At 36.9% G+C, this 23,351-nt stretch overlaps 1 protein-coding gene across 4 annotated transcripts in view; it reads right to left on the reverse strand.

Annotated features, from left to right (window-relative positions):
• Positions 1–390: 390 nt before the first annotated feature.
• The window catches only part of arhgap24 (Rho GTPase activating protein 24), a 224,546-nt gene continuing 201,585 nt past the window's right edge, over positions 391–23,351 (reverse strand). For all 4 annotated transcript variants that reach the window (XM_001338974.8, XM_021469007.3, XM_005161477.6 and 1 more), the window contains 6 exons: positions 17,640–17,847; positions 9,741–9,873; positions 6,635–6,708; positions 4,279–4,400; positions 3,111–4,188; positions 391–1,328 (listed from right to left, as the gene is read on the reverse strand). In XM_001338974.8, coding sequence (XP_001339010.2) covers positions 1,085–1,328; positions 3,111–4,188; positions 4,279–4,400; positions 6,635–6,708; positions 9,741–9,873; positions 17,640–17,847 — 1,859 coding nt within the window. In that variant the 3' untranslated portion in view covers positions 391–1,084. The remainder of the gene's footprint in view (positions 1,329–3,110; positions 4,189–4,278; positions 4,401–6,634; positions 6,709–9,740; positions 9,874–17,639; positions 17,848–23,351) is intronic.

A 23,351-nucleotide genomic window follows, 5' to 3' on the forward strand; every position in this document is an offset into this window, starting at 1 on the left:
CACACACTTTTATTTTGTATGCAATTAGTCACGATTAAATTACATTTAAACTATTAACATTTTGTTTAGAATTCACTTTATATGATGTAATTTAGATTGGTGAGTTTTGGTCATTATGCCTTTATTATTCAAGCTTAGAATTAAAAATTGCCCAACCATTACGAATGACAAAATCAGAATTGAACGTTTCAATTCGTAAACTCAAAATTGTGAGAAAAAAGTATTTTCGCAATTTAGACTTTTCTTCAGAACTTTGACACTTTCACTATTCTAAGTTTGTGTTTCACAATTCTGACTTAGCAAATTGTTTAAAACTTTACCCAACATAAAAGCCTTTTTTCTTAGAGTTGTGATGTTTACGACGTGCAATTGTGAGATATAAACCTGCAATTCAGAGAAAAGTCTGAAATGTATTTAATAATTACCATTTTAAGGCAAGACGCTTCCATAAAATCTGTTACAGTGAAGTTAAAAGACATCCTATTTGTATACTGATGAATATTTCCCATGATAACTTACGCAAAACAAAACCGATCAGACAGAACGATATTCCAACGTTGGCCACATTTCATACTTCGTCGTACCATACCAGAAAACAGCATAGCAACTCATAACGCTTTAAGTGCAAGGAAAAGCCTTGATATAAAACCTATATGTAACACATGGAGAATTCTCCGCTTTAAATATCAGTACGTCCATTGAACATGAATTAGCATTTATACAGACATCATGGAATTTTCGCATTTTTTTATGTACACGAGAACAAATGCGACAGCTCAAGGACACATTTGGTTAGATCACAAGAAGAAATACGAGTGACATTCGTGTTCCTGACGTCCTTCGAGAATTTGCCATCATCTAATGGTTCATTTTAACGCTCTCCTCACCTCATCATCCATCGTCTCTCTTCATAAACGGGTTCAATCCAAAAACTGGTCCACATTCAGCTGACAATTTGGCTCAATGGGCTTCACTCAGCTGTGTGGCACCAAACGTGCCATGCTGAGGAGAGGCTGAAGCTTAATAAAGTGTCCTGTTCAAATATGACCAACATTATGTAACAAGATAACTTTAAAAACAGGCCTCACTGAATCCAGATGGTGTTTGCTCGGTCAGGTCGTCGTGGGTCTGCGGTCAGGTCTCCGAAGGTGGAGAAGAACTGCTCCATCTCTTTCTGCAACATCTCGTTTCTCTTCTCCGCGTCATCTTTGGCTCGCTCGGCGTTCCTCAGCTTGATTTCCACCATGGTGTATTTCTTCTTTTCCTGGTCCAGCTCTTCGTGCAGATTCGCCATCACCGCCTCCAGCTCCAGATTGCGATGTTCAAGACTACAGTGAAGATGAGAAGAGTGGGTCAATCTGTTGATGTGGTTACAGGGTTCACTTTCATGGACACCAGAGTCAAGAAACTTCCATGGACTTTTTCAAACACCACTAATTTTAAATCAAACACCTTTGTAATTCATACAGGAGCATATGTAGCACCTTGAATATCCTTCCTACCCTGCAGACACACAACATCATAAGATGTTGTTAGATATTAAGTTAGATTTAGGTCACCAGCGTCTAAGGACCAACTTATTTTGACATCCAATAATGAAGTAAAATAACATTGATGTTTTGTTGATTTTAGATTGTTTTGGATAGTCACCAAAATACACCATATTGACATCAAATACTGACACTTATTCGTCAGGGATGGCAGGTATGGTCTGATAGACGTCATATTGGTCACGTCCACATTAAGTCAAGCTGTAACATCATTAGACGTTGATATTTTGTTGTTTTTAGGTTGGTTGGAAAGTAACCACAATGCAAAGTCTGTCCGACATTGACCTGACGTTAAGTTCTGACGTTAACCCAGCTTCCATTTCCAAAGAAAATGCAATGTCCAACGACGTTGGGGTGTCAATGTCAATCTGACGTCATGTTGACATCCTGTGCCTGTTGGGCATACTTAACATTTCACTTACTCCTAATATTCACTTGTTATATATTTAAAATTGACCATTTTATACAGTCATGTACAAAGAACTTTAATAAAATTAGTTGAATTCAACACTTGGAATAAAGTTGTTTTGTGTCAAGTGAGCTTTGTATGATTAAAGTTGAGCCACTGAAGTCACATGGATTGCTTTGACAATATTTTTGGTTCCTTTTTTACTTTGAATGGTCTCTGGGCCATTTCTGTGTATGGAGGATGAGGGAGCTCTCTGATTTCATCTAAAATATGCTCATTTATGTCCTGACGATAAACCAAGGTCTCAAGTGATTGGAACAACATTACTGTGAGTAATAAATTACACAATTTAAATTTTTGTGTAGACTAATCCTTCATTTTTTAAAGGATAATTTTATTTTGTAACTTTTTTTAATGTTTTACAATTTTTATTTTTTTTTTGGTGATACTGTCATGACTGTTTGTCCACAAGATGCCACTGTAGTTCGCCAGCTACTCCCAGCGAACTACAGTGGCTTAAGAACTACATTTCCATACATTCTTTCGCGCATACACCCGGTCTTTCATATACACTGATTGCAATCACAGCTGTCTCTGTTTCTCTGTTGATTACCTGGACTATATATACAACCATTCATACCCTATTTGTTAGTTAGTTGTTGTCGTCTTTATTGTTATGTGTTCCTGATTTTGCTCTGTATCTTGTCTTAGTTGTCAAAGTCTAGTTCGAGTTTTATACTGTTTGAGTGCTTGTTTGTTTTGTTTGTTACTTTGTACTTTGGATTTTTTTTGTATTTTTTTGTCACTTTCACTGCACAATCGTCATTCAATTCTGCACTTGGATTCTACACCTGTTTTTGTTCCTGTTATGTTCTCGCTAACGTGACAGATACATTTATCCAAAACAACAACAACAACAGGGAAACAAAATAATAAAAACAACCACATGAGCATCTACACAATACAAGTAATCCAATCAAATGTGTTGCCAAGTACAGTACCTATGCATTCTCAACTGCTCAAAGAGGAAAACCTTTTTAAACGGTTTCCACCACTTGCTAAATAATTTCGTTAAGACCAAGTTTAAACAGACAGAGCCAAAGACAAGCACTAACTTGATACCATTAGCTTTAAACGTTCATGATTCTTACCTCTTGATCCTGGCCTCATATTCATTCTTCTGCTTGAGCATTTCCTGTTTAAGACTGGAAACCAGGCTGTGCAGTGCGCTGTGATTGGTCGGTCCATTGGTGACAGGAAACGTATCGCTGTTCTCGCTGCTGTTGCTGGTTCCTCTGCTTCCCCTGCCTCCTCCATTACTGGTCCGCTGCTCCCTGTCCTCCAGCGCCAGTCTGTTCTCCTCCTGCACCGGCCCGTCCAGCAAAGGGTCCTCAAAGTTGCTGCCGAAGAAGTCCTGCTCCGGGCATGTGGTCGTAGAGGAGCGACATGAGGTTGAGTTTTCTGGCAGGGAAATTTCGCAAGAGGAAGTGGACCATGTGGCGCTATCAACGCTTTGCTTGTCCTCACAGCTGCTGCTCAGGCTAGGCTGCGTCATCTGTTGTTGGTGGATTTGTACGTTGTCGTAAGTGGACAGGCGGTTTTGCTGGTGCTCAGGTTCTCGACTTTTCCCATCGCGCATTGTGACGTGACCATTAGGAACCCAGAGTCCATTTCTCGCATTTATAGTCCCATTAGTTACATCCGTGCTGGATACACCCATCCTGACCACACCATTTTGAACGCCCATTTTGGTGCCTGAGCCCTTTATCGCACCAGTACGACGGGCATGGAGCGTTCCCATATTGGGTAGAGTCTGGGTTTTGTCTTGACTGGCGTCACCGGAGGATGATGAAGAGGAGCTGAATGATCCATTGGTGACAATCCCGCTACCTTTGCTGAAAGCTGGATTCTTTTTTACCGCTAATGGTGGACTGCGGGTCACCTCGAATTTCTGTCCTGTAAAACCATTACGTGGGCTTCCCGAACGGGGTGAGCCATTGTCCAGAGGAGTGCGGTTGGGTGATTCGGGGGCATCCCAAGTGCACTGTCGTGCCCCGGTGGTGTTATTGTTCTCTTTGTTTTGAAGCTGGCCATTGGTAGGCTGTTTCTGGGTCTCATTATTGTTATTATTGACCAATTCCAGGGTGCTAGAGTGCTCCTCTTCGGCAGGGAAAAGAACGTCATGTTGACCAATCAGAACAGCCATCAGCTGCTGGACCAGCACTGTTCCTGTTGACGAAACAAACACATCGATCAAACGTCAGAAAATAATTATGATTCAGAGATGTCTGAAATGAGAGAGGTTGGTTGAAATCCTACCTTCCATTATAGTCACTGGGTCCTCAACCTTTGGCCTCAGAATATTAGGCCCAAAGACTGTAGCCAGATTCTGTACACTCATTTTATTCACACCTGAGTAGGATTGAACTTCATCCAAAAACCTGGATAAGAGAAAAAAAAATTACATTGTAGCTGATTTCTGACACTGTATGTACCCATTTGATTGAGAAGCAAATTGGGACATTTTTACTTTATTTTTAATTTGTTTATAAATAGAATTTAATTGCTGAAAATTGGGCTTCGAGATATGAAAAAAATCTCATATTACGATATACAGTTGAAGTCAAGTTGAGTTATTAGCCCCCCCTTTTAATTTTTTTTTTCTTTTTTAAATATTTCACAAATGGTGTTTAAAAGAGCAAGGAAATTTTCACAGTATGTCTGATAATATTTTTTCTTCTTGAGAAAGTCTTATTTGTTTTATTTTGGCTAGAATAAAAGCAGTTTTTAATTTTTAAAAACCATTTCAAGGTCAAAAAATATTAGCCCATTTAAGCTGTTTTTTGACAGTCTACTGAACAAACCCCCTCGTTATAAAATAACTTGCCTAATTACCCTAACCTGCCTTGTTAACCTAATTAATCGAGTTAAGCCTTTAATTGCCACTTTAAGCTGTATAGAAGTGTCTTGAAAAATATCTAGTAAAATATTATGTACTGTCATCATGGCAAACATAAAATAAATAAAAATAAGTTATTAGAAATGAGTTATTAAAACTATTATGATTAGAAATGTGTTGTAAAAATCTTATCTCAGTTAAATAGAAATTGTGGGGGAAAATAAACGGGGGCTAAAAGTTTTGACAACTGTAAGTCATCTCATTTCCTGATAACAATATACAGTGGTTCTTCGTTATAACGTGGTTCACCTTTCTCAGCTTGCACTTTCGCCGACTTTTTTTAGTGCAATTTGACATGCTTGACTTTATTCATTTTGTTTACAGCGCATTGTGTTCTGCATCCTGATTGGCTGTAAACCATTGTTAATCAATCACCTCTGTGTCTCCTGTACAATACAGAATTTGTTCAGCTTGCCAAACTAACATTAATCGTCGATCTTTACCAGTGCCTTGCATGTGCTAAGCACAAAACTAACAGGTTTAATATATATGGTAACACTTTATTTTGATGGTCCAATTAAGTATTAGTGAGCTGTTTTCTTAATATTTGCTGATAATGCTCCTTCAACAGACATTTAACTGACTAAAAGAAACGTTGCAAGTACATGTCAACTTACATTAACCCTAACCCCAACCTACAGTAACAGTCTACCTCTAATCTAATGAGAATTAGTTGGCATGTAGATGCAATGTAACTTAAATTAAATTTGAGCTTAAATTAAATGGAGCTCAAATTTGATAGCCAAATGAATGTGGCAGTCGAAAATAGTTTTTTTCTATTTTAGATATATTGCCAAGCTGAAGTCTGTCCTCTCTTTCAGAGATTTGGAGAAGGTTGTTTATGCCTGCATCTCTTCTCGTCTGGATTATTCCAACACATTGTATCTGGGTGTGAGTCAGGCCTCTCTCTAGCAACTGCAGCTGGTCCAAAACGTAGCTGCCAGGCTTTTAACAGACACAAAAAAACGAGAGCACATCACACCAGTAGTGGTTTCCTTACACTAGCTACCAATCCAGTTTAGAATTCAGTACAAAGTACAGCTGAATGTTTTTAAATCCTTCCATGGCCTGGCCCCTGAGTATATTTTCGAGCTAATTAACATACTCCAAACTGTAAGATCTCTTAGATTTTTTATATGCGAGTTCCACGATCATGCTTGAAATGTCGAGGTGATAGAGCTTTGTCAGTAGCAGCTCCAAGACTTTGGAACAATCTTCCACTCTCCATAAGAACTTCTCCAACTGTTGAGTCTTTTCAGAGGTCACTGAAAACACACTTATTTTCTTTAGCTTTTAATCATGTGTTGTGAGCTCATGTACATGAGTTTGGAATCTCAGAAATGATTTTAAACCACACTGAACTGAGCTAAACTGAATTGAACTGAACTTAAACACTAAAAACTGAACTACAATGATCCAGTTACTATGACCATTTATGTGAAGCTGCTTTGACACAATCGACATTGTAAAAGCGCTACACAAATAAAGCTGAATTGAATTGAATTGAATGTACTTTGGTTCCTTGTATGTTTGCATGTATAATGTGGAGCACTTTGGTACCCTTTGTGGTTGGTTGAAAGTGCTCTAGAAATGAATTGAGTTGAGTTTAAGTCAACAAACGGACTATCAAAATATAGTATTACCAAATATATTATAATGAAACACTGTCATTGTTCTACTGTGACAAACCACAATTAAACAGAAATAAACACTTACTTGCATATGTATTTAAGCAGATTGTAGTTCACCACAGGTAAAGCTTCTACTTGTCTTCTTAATTCCTTCATTCCCTGTATAGAGAAAATCAATTAAATACATATCAGGGGGGAAAAAATCTTCATACATTTGTTTAAACTGATTCATGTAATCCAATTTTAAATGATCTGAACTAAAAGATGTACTGGTTAAAAAGACAATTTAATAAATCCCATGCTTTTAAAAGCCTGTTGAACTCCTCCTAATTTGCTTTAAATATTCATATCACAATTTATTTTGTTATTACACTGCTTATTCAGCTAAGCATGGGTCAATGAGTTTAACAATCGACGACGGTCTGGATTTAATGAAGCGCTCTATTCCAGATCTATTTTATCATGGTCGATATGTCTTTTCCCTGCAGGCTTTCTCTGATGAGAATGGCTGCATCATATGAGAAAGCAATATCTCAAAAACAAATGAATCCCTTACAGCCTTCTGCTTCATTTGAGGTGGTACCATGATTTTATTTTTCGCATGTACCGTACTCGAGGGACTCTAAAATGTATGAGAGTTTAGTTAAATATGTTGGGGCAGTAAATTAAATTCAGTGTTGCAAGACCCGCCGTACACTTTGATTCAGTTCTGAAACGATTCAGACGCCTCTGGCTGGACGTGATGTTGATTTGTGGAAGGTAAAAATCTAACTTGAAAGTCAGAATGAGGCTGCTTTTTTTCTCAGGGTCGATCAGTTTTTTCTTCAGGCTCAGTGAAAGAAAAAAGAGGGAAGAAATGGATGTGCTTGAGATGAAAGACGACTGCAGTTGAATAATGGGATGAGTCATATGCCAGCCTGCTGATGGGAACAGAGCTCAAACAGAAAAGCAAGTGGAGGTCAAAAATACCTTGAGTCTACAACGAGGCTCATTATGAAGAGAACGTACTTTTATTCAGTCTGTTCACTTCAGGGCATTGCAGATTGTTTGCTTTGTTCCTAAATAGGGAGTTCAATTTTACAATCTTGCATTTTTTTCTTGTTTTCACTTTTAAAAGGCAACATTTTAAAGTGCGCCAAAGAGAAAAGAAGTAAAACTGTTATTCATCAAGAGGAAGATGTTATGACGGATTGACAAGGTATGACATATAATTAATAACATGATTCAAGACTTCTCACAATCCATGAAGAGCAATAACACTTTTTACAGGCATTAAAGGGTCTTCATCTTTGGTTTTTAGCTGGAATCACACACTGCTGCTTTTTAAGATTTGTTGTTCAGTAGGGTCAAATTTCTTTCTCATTTCAAGTGATCAATTCCAGAGTTTGTTTTCATTTTAACCAGTCTCAAACTTGTTTTGGTATGGATCCAAGTGTAGTTGCATGTTCAAACCTGCCCAAATGAACCCAACAATCCACTCAAATGCACCAGTCTCTGAAAAATAAAACTCCCCATTCACTAAGTAAAAATGAGTTAGTTAAAGAACACAACTTGTAGCAATATTGTAGTTTTTGATTTTTATTTGAGGTATGATTATGTTTATATTTCGAACAATCTCAAACTTGCCACTGAACCTGATCTAAGCCAGGTTGAATTTGTTTGGTTTTGGCAACTCTGAACCTACTCTGATATCACTCGCTTCAAATGTTATCACTCGATTGAATGGGTGTTGTCAGTGGTTATCAGCTGATAGATATGGGTCAGTAGGGCCCTTCTGTGCCTACTAGTAGGCTCAAAAGGCTGTTATCATCCATCCACATGGTTAATCACCTATACTAATAGAGAACACACAAGATCCAGATCCGTTTTTACATTCCTGTGACAGTTGGGTTTAGGGTTGGGGTATCGGTAGACGTTAATAAAATACAATTAATGGGAAATTTAATAAATGATATAAATAATTATGATGGTTAATCATCTATAGTAATAGAGAAGACTCCAGATGCAGATCTGTTTATACATTACTGTGATGGCTGGGTTTAGGGTTGGGGTAGCGGTAGACGTTAATAAAATACAATTATGGAAAATTTAATAAACAATATAAATAATTCTCGTCTTGGGATCTTTAGCTGATTAACAGCTTTGTTATCTTTTGCTGATTACAGCCTTCTGAGCTTACTAGTAGTTGCAGAAGGCCCCTACTGGCCCATATTCATCAGCTGATAACCACCGATAACGCCTATTCAATCGAGTGAATACATTTGAATCCAATGCTGAAACTCAGAGCTTCATGAAATAAACCAGAGGGCTCTGAAACTCTGTATTCCAAACAGGATATATCAATCTCTGAAGCACATTTCAGAAAAAAAAAAAAAAAACAGCCATAGCTGCCATATTGAAGGGTCATTCCAAACTGAAGTACTCAAAACTGGCCACTTCAAACAATGAAGCATTTAGACAGAGGGACATTTCAGCCCCCATGATCTTATGCGCAGGGAAATTGATTGGTGTTGCACATTTTTTTGTAGCGTAATTGATCAATAATTATTTTACAATAAGTCTCCATTTGTTAACAGAAGTTAATCAATTGCTGACAATTAAAACTTCTTGTAAATCTTTTGTAATGTCACTTTCTTAGTAAATTTTTGTCATTAAATTCAAAAGTCGAAACTTTCATTTAATTAAGTTGTTTTATTTCAGGCGGCATGGTGGCTCAGTGGTTAGCACTGTGGCCTCACAGCAAGAAGGTCGCTGGTTTGAGTCCCAGCTGGACCAGTTGGCATTTCTGTGTGGACTTTGCATGTTTTTCCCATGTTTGGGTGGGTTTCCTCCGGGTGCTCCGGTTTCTGTGAAAAACACTCCCGGTTCACCGGTTCAGGTGAACAATTAATCCGTGCAAGTTAATCTACTTGAAAAAATATGTTTGTTCAATCTTCAATCAATCAAAGTCTTTCCATTTGCTTCTATATTTGGAGTGGCAATCCTTCTCTGATGATGTCAGTTTGACGGCTTCAGCCAAAATATTCTTAACCTCGCCCCTCTTACTGTTTAGTTTGCTATGATTGGCAAAAGAAAGCCCCGCCCCTACTCAAAATTCAATTTCAGTACATGAACATGCCTAAATAAAAGACTCAGCAACTTCAAGTATCTATGCCTTCATATACTGAATCAGATGTTACGAAATAACTCACCGCTTCCTGGTCTTTACTGAGGAGTTTGGTGCAGGCCAGAAACTCTTCATATTTGGAGAACGGGATGACGGGCTCTGGCAGCTCTCTCAGATACAGCTTCAACAAGGATGCCACGGTGTGAACGTCTGTGTTACTGCAGGCAAATATGAAAAGAGAAGACAAAATCAATACATGTTGATCACTGAAAAAAAAAATCTAGAAGCATTCACACACATGCTGCTTTGAAAGATTGTTATTTCGTTAATTTTTCATATACTTTACATTATTGCAGCTCTAGACTTTTCTACATACTGTATACTGTACTATTATTAGAGAGTCAGATCCTGACAATGCAGATGATCAAGCAAATCGATTGGACTTTGCATCCCAGATGTGACTTCCACTATGATACACTATACAAGATTAAATTATTGATTCTGGTGTCCCAACAAGCACAGTGGTTTACAAAACCCCTACATCAAATACAATGCACCAAAATTGGACTTAAATTAGTCAAAACTAAAAATGTGCCAATATTCAATAATACATACATACAGTAAGGGATAATGTACATCTAAGCAGTTATTCTTGAATAATAAAAGTCAGAAAGGCTTATCAGCAGCTGTTTTGCGAAATTTATTTTGCGAAAACAACCACCTAGATGTGCATTATCCTGCTTATTACATGGCTGCTTGCCAAAAAAGTAGCACAAGACAAAAACAAAAGCCTAAAAATAAAACAAACATGTAAATAATAGGGTGAGAATGTGGTAAAATCTGAAAACGTGCTAAAAACAAGGCGAGGGCTTTTCTTTTTCTGGATTGCTTTAAAAACACTGAAGGTTGGGTTTGGGGAAGTGGGTGGGTCGGTCGGTCAGTCAGTCAGTCAGTTGGTCTGTCAGTCAGTCAGTCAGACAGTCAGTTGACAGTGATCTCTAGTGGATTTGCATGAGAAGAGCAGGTGCGACGGCACTTGTGAGAGAAATTTGTGATCTCAAAAATGAATAGCCTGAATAGCGGTCTCTGGTGGATTAGCGAAAACAAAAACAGCAAAAAAGCGAAGCTCCAGGCATGTATTTGGCACTCTCCAGAAATGTATATAGGTAATCAGAATGAGCCTGGGTTGGTGTCAATGAGTGGACATTGTGGTTTTGCTGACAGGGGTTCAGGTGATCCCGGAAGAGATGTGTTTTTAGTCATTGAAACATATTACTACAATAATATGGCTTTTTCAATCAATAAAGACAAGCTGATACCAGACTCTTTGTGGGCTACAGTATAAAGTCTGTATCCCAGTGTATGTAATGATGAGTACCAAGAAGCTGGTGATAAATCAGAGTAAGTACTAGCAAAACAACTCCATAGAGGACCTGTGCTTGTGACAACACTGTAACAAACTGGATTTATTGACACTTCCTGGGTGGGCTGCACAGGAATAGCGGCCACATGTGTAATGTAACCGTCAAATGAATTTTCAGTGCAGTGACCCTTAATAATTATCACCTTTGCTTCAGACAGCAGTGAGATCTAAATATGAACGGTGTTAAATATGCAGTGCGCTTTCCCTGCCGCGTTTCTGTCTGACAGCATGATAGTGGCGCTCTGACAGCCATCTCTAAAAATCGCAGACTGTAAATAAACCGGGAAACAGCTGCTGGTGGGATCTGAAGCGTTTGGTGTTGTGGAAGTGCAGAGAAATCTTCTAAGAAAAATTGTAATGTCTATATTTTAAAGGTTATGTCATGGGGTAAGATTAGCTTAAAGTCATAGCTCTGCTATAAATAAAAAACCTCGCTATTTATTCTCCCTTAAGTGATTCCAAACCTTTGTGAGTTTCTGTTGAACACAAAAGAAGATATTTTGAAGTATGCTGAAAAGCTGTAACCATTGACTTCCTTATTAAGAAAAAGTCAATGGTTGCAGGTTTCCAACAAGGGCTGTGCAATATGACGATATATATCGTTTGGACAAAACAAAAAAAGTCTCTACGCTGAATAGTTTTTTTTTAATGGATTGTTTATGGAGATGCAAAATACACGTTTTACTGTAATACTTTGTCGTCTTTCAAATGATCAATATTGATTCAGGCAGAAACATAAATAACAGAATGATGAGAAGGCTGCAAGCTTTTAACATTTTGCAATTAAATCTGCAATATTTTGTTACTTTGTTACAGTTTAAGTATTCATTTAACTACTGAGCAATATTCATTGATTACATGTACTTACTATATGATTGGGCAACATAGGCTCATTCTGAAAACGTAGCCCTATATGCGTTTCTGGAGGCCGCAAATTATGTAGCCAGAAGTACGTATGGCTGCATTTCATTTTTAAATGAAAGCCAAGGGGCGGTATGACGCCATTCCTTTTTGCGCTTTCAAGCTGATGGCTTTCCCATTGTAACCAGATTTGTCCTGTTAGCTCGCCATGTACGTCGGCGGGCTTGAGATTCAGAGAGGAGTTGAACATGATGATGGGGTTCGAGTCTGGTGAACAGTTCCAGAAAGCAGGTAAGACAAAAAAAAAGAATCCAAAAAATTAAATAAAAAAGTAAATAACAGGGTGAGACTGTGGTAAAATCTGAAAACATGGTAAAAATCAGACGAGAACTTTTCTTTTTCTGGATTGCTTTTGCTTTTTGTTGGTTAGGTTTAGGAAAGAGGGTGGGCGGGTCAATCAACAAAATTGGTTGGGTTTAGGGAAGGAGGAGGGTGGGTCTGTCGATCGGTCAGTCAGTCAGTCAGTCAAACAGTCAGTCAAACAGTCAGTCAACAGCGGCCTCTAGTGGGTTTACATGAGAACAGCAGGCACAAATGAAACTCGCAAGAGAAAATTGAAATCTCAAAAAGTGTATACAGCAGCCTCTCGTAGATTCGTGAAAAAAACAAAAGCTCCTGGGATGCATTTCGCGGTCTCCTGAAATGTATATTGAGGTACGTTTTCAGAATTAGCATGGGCTGCAATTGGGGATAGAATGGGGGTTGCTTAGAGTTGGTTACATGTAATTATGCATAATTCATTGTAAATACTATAGTGCGTGCATGGAACGATGTAACTACTGTATGTCACCTTAAATTAATATGTCACCATAGTTTATTTTGGGCTAGTAATAATTAGCTTTTAAAAAGTGTAGTTTATTATTACACATTTGTATATTTATGTTATTTATACATACATTTATACAGAAAATTATCTAATATGAAAGAGTACATTTTCCTAGGAATGGTTTGCAGCTGATAGGGCATCCGCTGTGTAAAACATATGCTGAATTAATTGCCTTTAATAGTCAAAAATACAGTCTTTCCAGTGTTGGAAATAATGGCGTTACAAATAAACTGCTTTACTAACAAAATAACTTTTTTTAGTAACAAGTAATCAAATAAATGACTGTTTCCCGTTACGATGGCATTAGCGTTGACAATAAAATGCAGCATTATATAATTGATATAAAATTTGCAACTGAGCTCACTGAAGCGCTTTCCATCTGTCTCTGTCAGCCTGCTCTTGTGAGTGTGTGAGTGGGGCACATAACTGATAATGATTGGTGCTTGTGTTTGCAGAGGAGGGACAACCACATAACTAATGATGATTGGCTAAAAATGCAGGTGACGTTTTTTAAAAGGCTTGACGGAGCCAATGCATTAAATCAACTGAAATTAGTGTAGTATTTTTCTGACACATAAGTAATCAATAGTAGCAAAACAAGTCAATCATGTCAGTATATTTTTACAAAGTACTTTAAAATCACATTTCCATATCATCAGTTTGCCTTGAATGAAAGTGAGGTTCAGCCACACAGCGTCAATAGCTATGTTTTCATCCAAAAATGCGAATTAACGTTATGTGCAAAACTGAAATATCACATAAAAGACGTGTGTATAAAGCAGCGTTTCTATTAAACGAGTCAAAGAGAACAAAATTGTCACTTCCTGATTAACTGGCACCAAATATCCACAGTAAAAACAGAATTTGCTGTGGTAGAAGAAGCTGCGTGAATCTTTTAGTTATTTAATAAATGGCTTGCTCCTCAGAAGATGATGCCGACATGCAATAGTGGCGTTTTAAGCCGTGAGACGCGGTGCACAGACGCTCTTGACAGTTCTGGAGGTAATTAATAATATAATAACACTAATACTGAAATGGTTAAGGCATTTTAGAATGACCAAAACAACATTTCAGATGTTCTACAGTGTGCTGGTTTGTCCATTCACACACATTTTTATCATCACATGATCTCTTATAACAAAATCACATGACTTTTTTTAATGTGCACACTGGAATTTGTTCAGTAAATGTGTTTCCATTGTAGTTTATGCACTTTTTTTCTTATCTATAAAAAAGTGATCTCTACTCAGTTACGCACAAACGTTTTTTATGCACATTTTTATTCTGCACATTTTGGCATTTCCATTAAGTCTTTTTTTATGCGCATATCCAAAAAGTGTGTGTGTGTGTGTGTGTGTGTGTGTGTGTGTGTGTGTGTGTGTGTGTGTGTGTGTGTGTGTGTGTGTGTGTGTGTGTGTGTGTGTGTGTGTGTGTGTGTGTGATATGAGATTTTTGACATATTACACAGCCCTGTTTAAAACATTTCTCGAAATATCTTTTTTTTATGTTTAACAAGAGAAAGAAACTCATAAAGGTGTGAACTATTTTGAGTGTTATTAAATGACAAACTTTTTATTTTTGGATAAATTATCCCTTTAAACTGGACAAAATACTTCAAATACTACAAACTTTCAGTCTGACAGTAGAAAAACATCACCTAAATGATAAATACTGTAGGTAGAAAAAAAATAGGAGAAAACCTCTAAAAGAAATATGACTGAAGTCAGAATTATGAGCCCCCCTTTGATTTTTTGATTTTTGATTTTTTTTATTTCCCAAATGATGTTTTGGGAAAATAAACAGAGCAAGGAAATTTTCACAGTATATCTGATGATATTTTTTCTTCTGGAGAAAGTTTTATTTGTTTTGTTTTGGCTAGAATAAAAGCAGTTTTGAATTTTTTTAATAATTATTATCTCCTTTAAGCTATATTTTTTTTTTCGATAGTCTACAGAACAAACCATCATTATACAATAACTTGCCTAATTACCCTAACCTGCCTGGTTAACCTAATTAACCTAGTTAAGCCTTTAAATGTCACTTTAAGCTATATAGAAGGGTCTTGAAAAATATCTTGTCAAATATTATTTAGTCATCATGGTAAAGATAATTAGGTATTAGAAATTAGTTATTAAAACTATTATGTTTAGAAATGTGTTGAAAAAATCTCTCCGTTAAACAGAAATTGGGGAAAAATAAACAGGGGGGCTAAATCAGGGGGGATAACAATTCTGACTTCAACTGTATATGCTGGGAAAATGTCGTATAGAGGGAGAAAAAGACAAAGCGGAGTTGTTAAAAACTGCTCACATCTGAATGAACATTCCATATTTATACTCTGCTTTATTGTAATGACAGGCATCAGAGACGAAAGCAAGTCAGTTTGATCAAGCAAAAAGCCAAAAGATGGAAAGCGTACGGGTTTCCTAATAAAGCGGATGTATGTAGAACAAGCTTCATAGACTGTAAACAGAGCTGTCAGCTGCATCTTTTCACTTTGATTTATCACTGGAGCCAGAGTAAACATGCATTTAATGAGGACTCAGTTCAGTTCATTAAATGCTACGATCTGATAGAGAGGAAAGTGTTGCAGACTTGTTCCTCCAAAGCAACGACATTCAAGTTCAAAATACACCCCTGGTCAAAAAACTGGTGGTAGATTTTATTAAAATATCCTCAGCAGATAATAAATTAAATGTTATTTACATTTTTAAAGTCAATGCTGTAGTTTCAGCACATCACATGATCCTTATATTATGCTGATTTGCTGCTTAAAAATATTTATTTTTATTATTATTATTATTATTATTAGTTCTGAAAATGCATTGCTTCTTGGTAGTTTTTTGACGAACTAAAAGTTAATGAGAGCCTTATGTAAAATAATACATACTTCTACACAATATCTATGTATATATTTATGGTGACGCAGTGGGTAGCGCTGTCGCCTCACAGCAGGAAGGTTGCTGGTTCGTGCCTCGGCTGGGTCAGTTGGCATTTCTGTGGTAAGCTAAATTGTCCGTGGTGTATGTGTGTGTGTGTGTGTGTATGAGAGTGTAAGGGTGTTTCCCAGTGATGGGCTGAATGAATGAATGAATGAATGAATGAATGAATGAATGAATGAATGAATGAATGAATGAATGCAGTCACATTTAATCAGTTTAACCCCAGGTGTGAATCACTGCATTAGTAATAGTTCTTGCCTCCTCGCATAGACCATTTCCACTTGTCAAACAATATTTTTTTTCTTTAAGCAAGTAAACAAGATGATTTTCAACTAAATTTTAAAGCATAAATCTAGGTTAAAAGAACAAATTTACAGTATGCGGTTCATGGAGTTATTTCAGTTACTATTTCAGTGTTTTTTACTTACCACACATACATGTTTCTTTCTCAAAAACACAAACATGTATTTAAATGACATAACATGACTAATTGTAGCCTAGTTTGTGCTGTTTTCTATGGTATCACACTTTAGCCACTTACACGTTTAAATGCAACTGAAAAAACCCAAATGTCAGGGTATGTCAAAAGTTCCCCAGGCCCCCAAAACACCTCAGGCCCCGGAGGGTTAGGGGTAACCCTAACCTTAACCCTAACTCCAACCCTAACCATTAATAAAACACAAAACCCCAAATTTCCTAATGCCATTTTCTTAATTTAAACATTACCATTGTGATCAGCATTGCAGTCATCATACTCTTCTATTTTAGATAGACGAATCACCAGTTGTGTTTTGGTCAATTTGGTCAACTGTTTTTGTCAGAAAAATACCAAAAAAATCCCAAATTCTTCATTGGATGCATTTTAGCTCCATTTCTGCCTACCTGTTTACAACGAAAACCTCATTTAAATCAACATTGTATATATTCCTTTTTTCTGCTGAACACAAAAGAAGATATTTTGAAGAATGCTAAAAACCTGTAACCACTGACTTCCACAGTAGGATAAACAAATACTATAAAGTCAAGGGTTAAAACTTCATAAATATAAAAACAAATTCATAAATTCTTCATTACATGCATTTTAATTCCATTTAAGCCGACCTGTTTACAATGAAATCCTTATTTAAATCATCCGTGTCTATATTTACATTTTCTAAAATGCATGTTCTTGATACAAAGAAACTCACCAGAGAGATAATAATAAAGTAAATCCAACCTAGGCTCATTCTGAAAATGTACCAGTATATATATTTCTGGAGAGCATCAAATACGTCCCAGGAGCTCATTTTTTTCCCCCACCAGTTCCACCAGAGGCCGCTCTGTACGCTTTTTGATATCTCATCTTTCTCTCGTGAGAGCCATTCTCGCCTGCTGTTCTCAAATAAATCCACCAGACTGCTGTTGACTGACTGAATGACTGAATGATTGACTGACCCACCATCCTCCTTCCCTAAACCCAACCAATAGTGTTTTCAAAATCACTGATTGACCTGCCCACCCACTTCCCTAAACCCAACCGACAGTTCTAAAAAGCAATCCAGAAAAACAAAAGCCCTCCTCTGACTTTTATCATGTTATTTACTTGTTTATTTTTTATTTTTTTGGATTTTGTTTTATGTTTTACCTCATTTCTAGAATTGTTCTTCGCCGGGCTTGAACCCTTTCAAACCAGCGTTTGTTTTAAAGGCGAAATGCTGCCATACGTTCTTCTGGCTACATAATTAGCAATTTCCAAAAAATGTATATAGGGCTTTGTTTTTTTTTAGAATGAGCCTATGTTGAGTAAATCTGGATCAATCTAAATAATATGGAAGATTGTCTTAAAAAAAGTCACAACAGACACTGTAAATATAGTGCATTAAGAGCAAGTACCAGTCAAAAGATGGCTTCTCTCCACAGTCGAAAGCGTCCTGGAGCTCTTTGACAAGGTTGGCTTGTCCTGGCAGACGAAACAGGCCTTCTTCACGTAAACCCCAGTTGCGGATGAAGTCCACACACTGCTCCACCAGCATGGGTGCCATCTTGTTGCCATAACGACGCTCATATCGAACTGTCTCTTCTAACTTCTGTCCAAAGATCCCTGAAACACAAGCACACAGGACCAGATAAGATAATGATAAAGAAAACCCTGCTGATATTATGCTAGAACTTTGAAGCACTTGGCTGAAAATTAATTCAGAATTCAGCTGATTCATACTTTCAGTATAAAGTTTTCTTGCTGCGATTCATTACTGAAGCTTTCATCACAGTACACTGAAAAACATTATTCAAAGATGATTCCTTGGATTTACTCAATTTTTTTCGTTAAATGGTTGTAAACAATTTATTTTTGTTGAATTTAAACAAACTAATTAAGTTGAACATAATTAAACTTAATTTGTTTGTTTAAATTCAACACAAATAAATTGTTTGCAACAGTTCTGCATGCAACACTTTTTTCATGCAGTATCACAGTATTGACCCAAGCTTCAAAAAGGTTACTTTAACAGGGATATTAACAACACAAATACTAGTGTACTGATATATTGTTTATACATGTTCAGAGAGTAAACAAATGTTTCAACCAAACACAATTGCAAAAGGATGATAAAGCACAATAGGTAAAACTTTACAGTGATGTCTTATAATAAACATAAGTTAATGAGAAAAAGCCAGATTTATTACAGGTACTATGTTAATATTAGTTTAAAAATACAGCTGAATTTGCTTAATTTTACTCTATTTAAAAAATGATTACAACTTTAAAGCATTATTAGGCATTACTTAGAAACGAACATCATCTAAGATTAAAGGGTCATGACACCCCCCATTTTCGGTTCAGGTCTACCTCAGAATTTTTTCAAAAGATGCATCATAATGGGCGTGGAGCTCCGCAAGCAAAGGGCGGGGGTGGGCGTGGCCAGCAGGGAAGAAGGAGGGGAGCGAACAACTGTTGTTGTCAGTTAGCTCACAAAATGTGACACAAATCGTGAGGAGACCCATGATTTTATAGTTTACAAAGTTAAAATGCAAAGAAGTAAACAGTGATTTAATGCCCAGCTACATTTGTTATTTGTAATTTCATACAAAGATAACCACAACTTATATCATTATAAAGATAATCGTGTTCAGATAAACACTATAAATGAGGACTTTTCCCTCAAATCCCCGGGTCTGAATGCAGACTCAGTGCAGCAGGTCTCCTGCCCAGCCTATTTCAACCATTAGCCCTACTGGTAATCTAGAGGATTTAGGCAAACACAGCAGCATGGTGATGTATCTAAATGTGAACGAACTCCTGATAAACGTCCGCCATTCTCCAATTCTCGTACTGCTCTCCCGACAAAAATGCTTGCTGGACACAAACAGCTTTGCTGTGTCAGCCCTGACAGCATCGCAGGGAAAAACATGCAACAAACCACGTGGATCATGGAATCAAACACATACGAGCCTTCATAAACAGTTAAATACTGTGTGTCGTGGGTCCATGTCTCACAGCTTGCTTGGCACTGGCAGGTCTGCCTTGCCTTCGGAAAGCACGTGCAGTCATGAATAATTAGGAAGCAGGCTTTTCTCATAGGATAAGAAAACTCAGCTATAAATAATAATGAGAAACCGACACGTCATCTTTGCACTTGCTGTTTTGCGATACGTCGCCGATTTTGATCACGCCCCAAAAATCATTTTTAACCCGGAAACTGAAATTAGCTGACAAAAGCTCAAAATTACCCAGTTTATCCCACAGTTAAAGATAACAGGTGCTAACAACTGATGCGCTTCACACACAAATCTGTTAAAATCTCAAAAAAATAAGTACTCAAGGGTTTCGTGAACCTTTAATAAAAGCTTTTGTAGTTTTAATGGTGAATTTAGATTACTTTCAAACCTGTAGATCAATAATTTTGTTCTGGAAGGGATTAAACTTGTTACAATGTTTATTTTTGTACTTGGTGCTGTTTGCTTTCAATCAGGAAAGTTTCTAAATGGACCAAAATAGTTAAAACTTCTCATACATACCCTCATTTCAGATGTTTCAAGGGTTGTAAAAACCGATCTATTGAATTAGCCAACCTATTTCCTGTCATTTTTTGTAACATTGAATTAGTTATTTTAAATCAAGAATACAACATTCATTAACTTTGTTTTTATTATTAATTTTGAGCTTAAAAAAACATTGGCTAGAATTATGCATTTTAGGCTTACATTATAGAGAGAAATAACAGATGAACTGAGTCTGCAGCCAGATCATGAAGCAGATCAATCTTTCTTTTGAGGTGAACAAAACAAAAAGCCTAATACAAAATATGATAAGACTAAAATATGGAGAAAAAAAATTAGATGGTAATATCGGTCAATCGGATAAACAGCTTTCGTTAATATTTCAGCATGCTTTCACTTTCATATTTGACAAGAAACTCACATTTACGGGTAGTAATGACATCCTACTCATAATTCTCTCTTCATATAGCAATATACATGGCTAATACATATCCATAATACACTGTGATATAGCCTGATTTGTTAGTATGTGGATCATATCACTTTCTCACTACAATCACTCAGCTCCAGAGTTTGTTATAATCGAGTCAAGACCACCTCATTCAGGCAATCTCAGACCGATTGTTCTGTCGTAGATCAGACAGTGATTGCTGGATTCATATATGCCAAACGAACCGCGCTAACAGGGGATAATCACCAGGTTCTGAAACAAACACCTAGGTGTGAAAGTATCCTTAATGTTGGAGCCTTATTGGACAGTATTACCATACAATAACTTTGTAAATAGTCACTTACTTATTTGTCAATATTTAAGTTAAGTTGTGAAAATGTAAAATGCAAATAAAAATACTAAATCTCTTTAAAATCAAGATAAAAGTTTAAATAACTAATCTTTCACAGTATTTAGAAATGCCCATGATATCAATATTTTGTTTGTTCATAATCACAATATATTGAATAATTGAAAATTCAGCATATGCCTATCCATGAGTATTTGTTATTTTGTTTATCTTAGCATCTTATCATAATCAACTATTCCCAAGTCAACATTTATACTTAGTCATTTGATTGGTTGGATAGAGTTGCTTAAAGTTACATTCTAAAAAATGCTGGGGCAAATGAATCCACCTGCTGGGTTAAATACAGACAAAGTGAACTATTGTGTTAAAATCATTTAAATCTTATTGAACAAAACAAAACAACGTTGGGTTTGTCTATATTTTAACCAACACTGGTTTATAACAATCCAGCTTTTATTTTATTTCATTTCATTTTATTTTATTTAAATAGTCAGTTTGGTGATGGAGTTGGTCAAAGTTAGTTATTTGGTTAGGTTGGGTTAGTCAAAGTCATGTTGCTGAATAGGTTGAATAAATCTAATAATTTGGTGGATTTGGTCAAAGTTTGCCATTTGGTAGGTTGGGTTTGCCAACGCTGATTTAATTGCTTGGGTTGTGTTGATTAAAGACAGTCATTTGGTCAGTCTTTGACATTATTTATCTTACGTCATTGTTCAGATCCCAAATAGTAGTTTTTAAAACACAGTTTCTCTCTTTTTAATATTTCTTTTTAAGGTTTTGCTTTTTACTTGTCCCAAATCATTCGTATTTGTGACCCTGGATTGAGATTTATCGATTATCTGAAATTGGAATAAATACGCTTTCCATTGGTGCATACTTTGTCAGGATAGGACAATATTTGGACAAGATACAGTTATTTGAATATCTGAAATTAAAGCTTAAAAAATCTAAATATTGAGAAAATTAAGTTTAAAGTCCTCAGAAATACACAGTACCACTCACAATTTCAGTTTTTATACATTTATGTTAGTAAATTTACTAAATATCTACATAGAACACAATGTTCATTTAATATTATAATAATTATTAAAGATTATAAGGCCACACTTGATGGTCCCTTTGTTGAATTTAAATTACATTGCATCTATATGCCAACTAATTTTCATTAGTTTGTTAGCAGACTGTTAGGTTGGGGTTAGGGTTAGTGTAAGTTGACATGTACTTGCAAAGTTTCTTATAGTCAGTTAAATGTCTGTTTATGGGGCATATCAACAGATATTAAGCAGACAGTCTACTAAAGGTGCTTTCACACTTGGCTCAATTGCCTGGACCTTACCAAAGTTTGATTGTCCCCCCCTTGCCACCTCCTCGGTTGGTTTGTGTTCACACTGTATTTTTTCCTGACGAACCGCGGTACGCTTGCATCATCGCACTGCTGTTTTGTTTATGGCCGTTGCTAGGTGACGCAAGCAAGTGCCGAAATGGAAAGATTTCCGCACATCCTGGTCATTCTGCTTTAACTGAAACTTTTGGTTTTGGACATACAGAAAGCGACTCGCGTCCATCTGCCGCAAAAATATTAGAAACATTCAGAACATCACATAGTGTCTGCAGAAGCTGTGTTTGGAGGAGACAAGCAGATATCACTGTGTATCATTGTTTGCCCTGGCTCAGTCCCGTGCGTGTCACCAAGGTAAGAAATGTGACACACACATACACATACACACAAACACACACGAACGAACGTTATGAAAAGGATAGTTTGTTGTACAGTTGGCGGTAGTGAATTGTACCAGAGTTCGCATGTACGGTGCGTGCCCGAGTTTAGAAGACACGTTCACACTAGCTAAACGTACCGTACTATGACGTAAAACGAACCCGGGTGCGGACAAAAAGTGCTAGAGGCAAAGCACCCTAATACTCAAATGGACCATCAAAATAAAGTGTAACCGAATATCATTTTGGCATCACAGACATGTCTATCATTTTGACCCATACATTGTATTTTTAGCTATTCTATTTAGCTGTCAGACTGGGTTCGCGTTCCAGCCAGGGTCACATTTATTGACTGACAGGCCTAAATATGAATATTTCCAGTTAGTGTGCTAAATTGTAATGGAATAACAGCCATCTTAAGATCTTTTAGAGCCTCAGACATAAGTTCAAAGCTCTGCTTCTGTACTGGAGACAGAAACGCCCCATCGAAGTGAGGCGAGAGCAGCTAAAGAAGCCTGATTTAAGCTATTCTTTTACGTCACGCTCACTGAGAAGAAAATGGCACACTTCCTCTCCTGGCCTGTTCTTTTGTCAGCATTAGTCAAGCTCAAAACAAGCGTGATTCACATGTGGCATGCATATGAGCGGGGATTAGGGCAGACTTCCTGGAAGCTTTGGATCGGTGGGGTTTTTCCGGGTCTCCCGACACAGACATGCGGTACAAGATGGTACAAATTCAACTAAGCCTACAAGACAGGAATGGTTTTACTGGACTTTCTTGCCTTAGTTCTTTGATTTCTCACTCTAAATTGATGTTTAACTCACCATGTTTGAAGCTGATGCAAGTTCTAATTTTGCGGAAGACACTTCTGTGCATGAAACTGTAGTAAAATAAGGGATGCAAAAAGGTGCATCCGATCTGTCGGCCTCCAAGCATCTTCAACAATGAGTCCAATGTGGGATCCGATTTCAGCTGAACTTAAACATGAGATCCAAAATGTCATCAGCTGGTCATTTTAATGTTTCCTCCAACCAAAAGTCTTTAAAAAAAGAAGCTTTCAGGAGATAATGCAACTTTTGAGAAGATCCT

The sequence above is a fragment of the Danio rerio genome, chromosome 21, assembly GCF_049306965.1.
Source record: "Danio rerio strain Tuebingen ecotype United States chromosome 21, GRCz12tu, whole genome shotgun sequence".
NCBI lineage: Eukaryota > Metazoa > Chordata > Actinopteri > Cypriniformes > Danionidae > Danio > Danio rerio.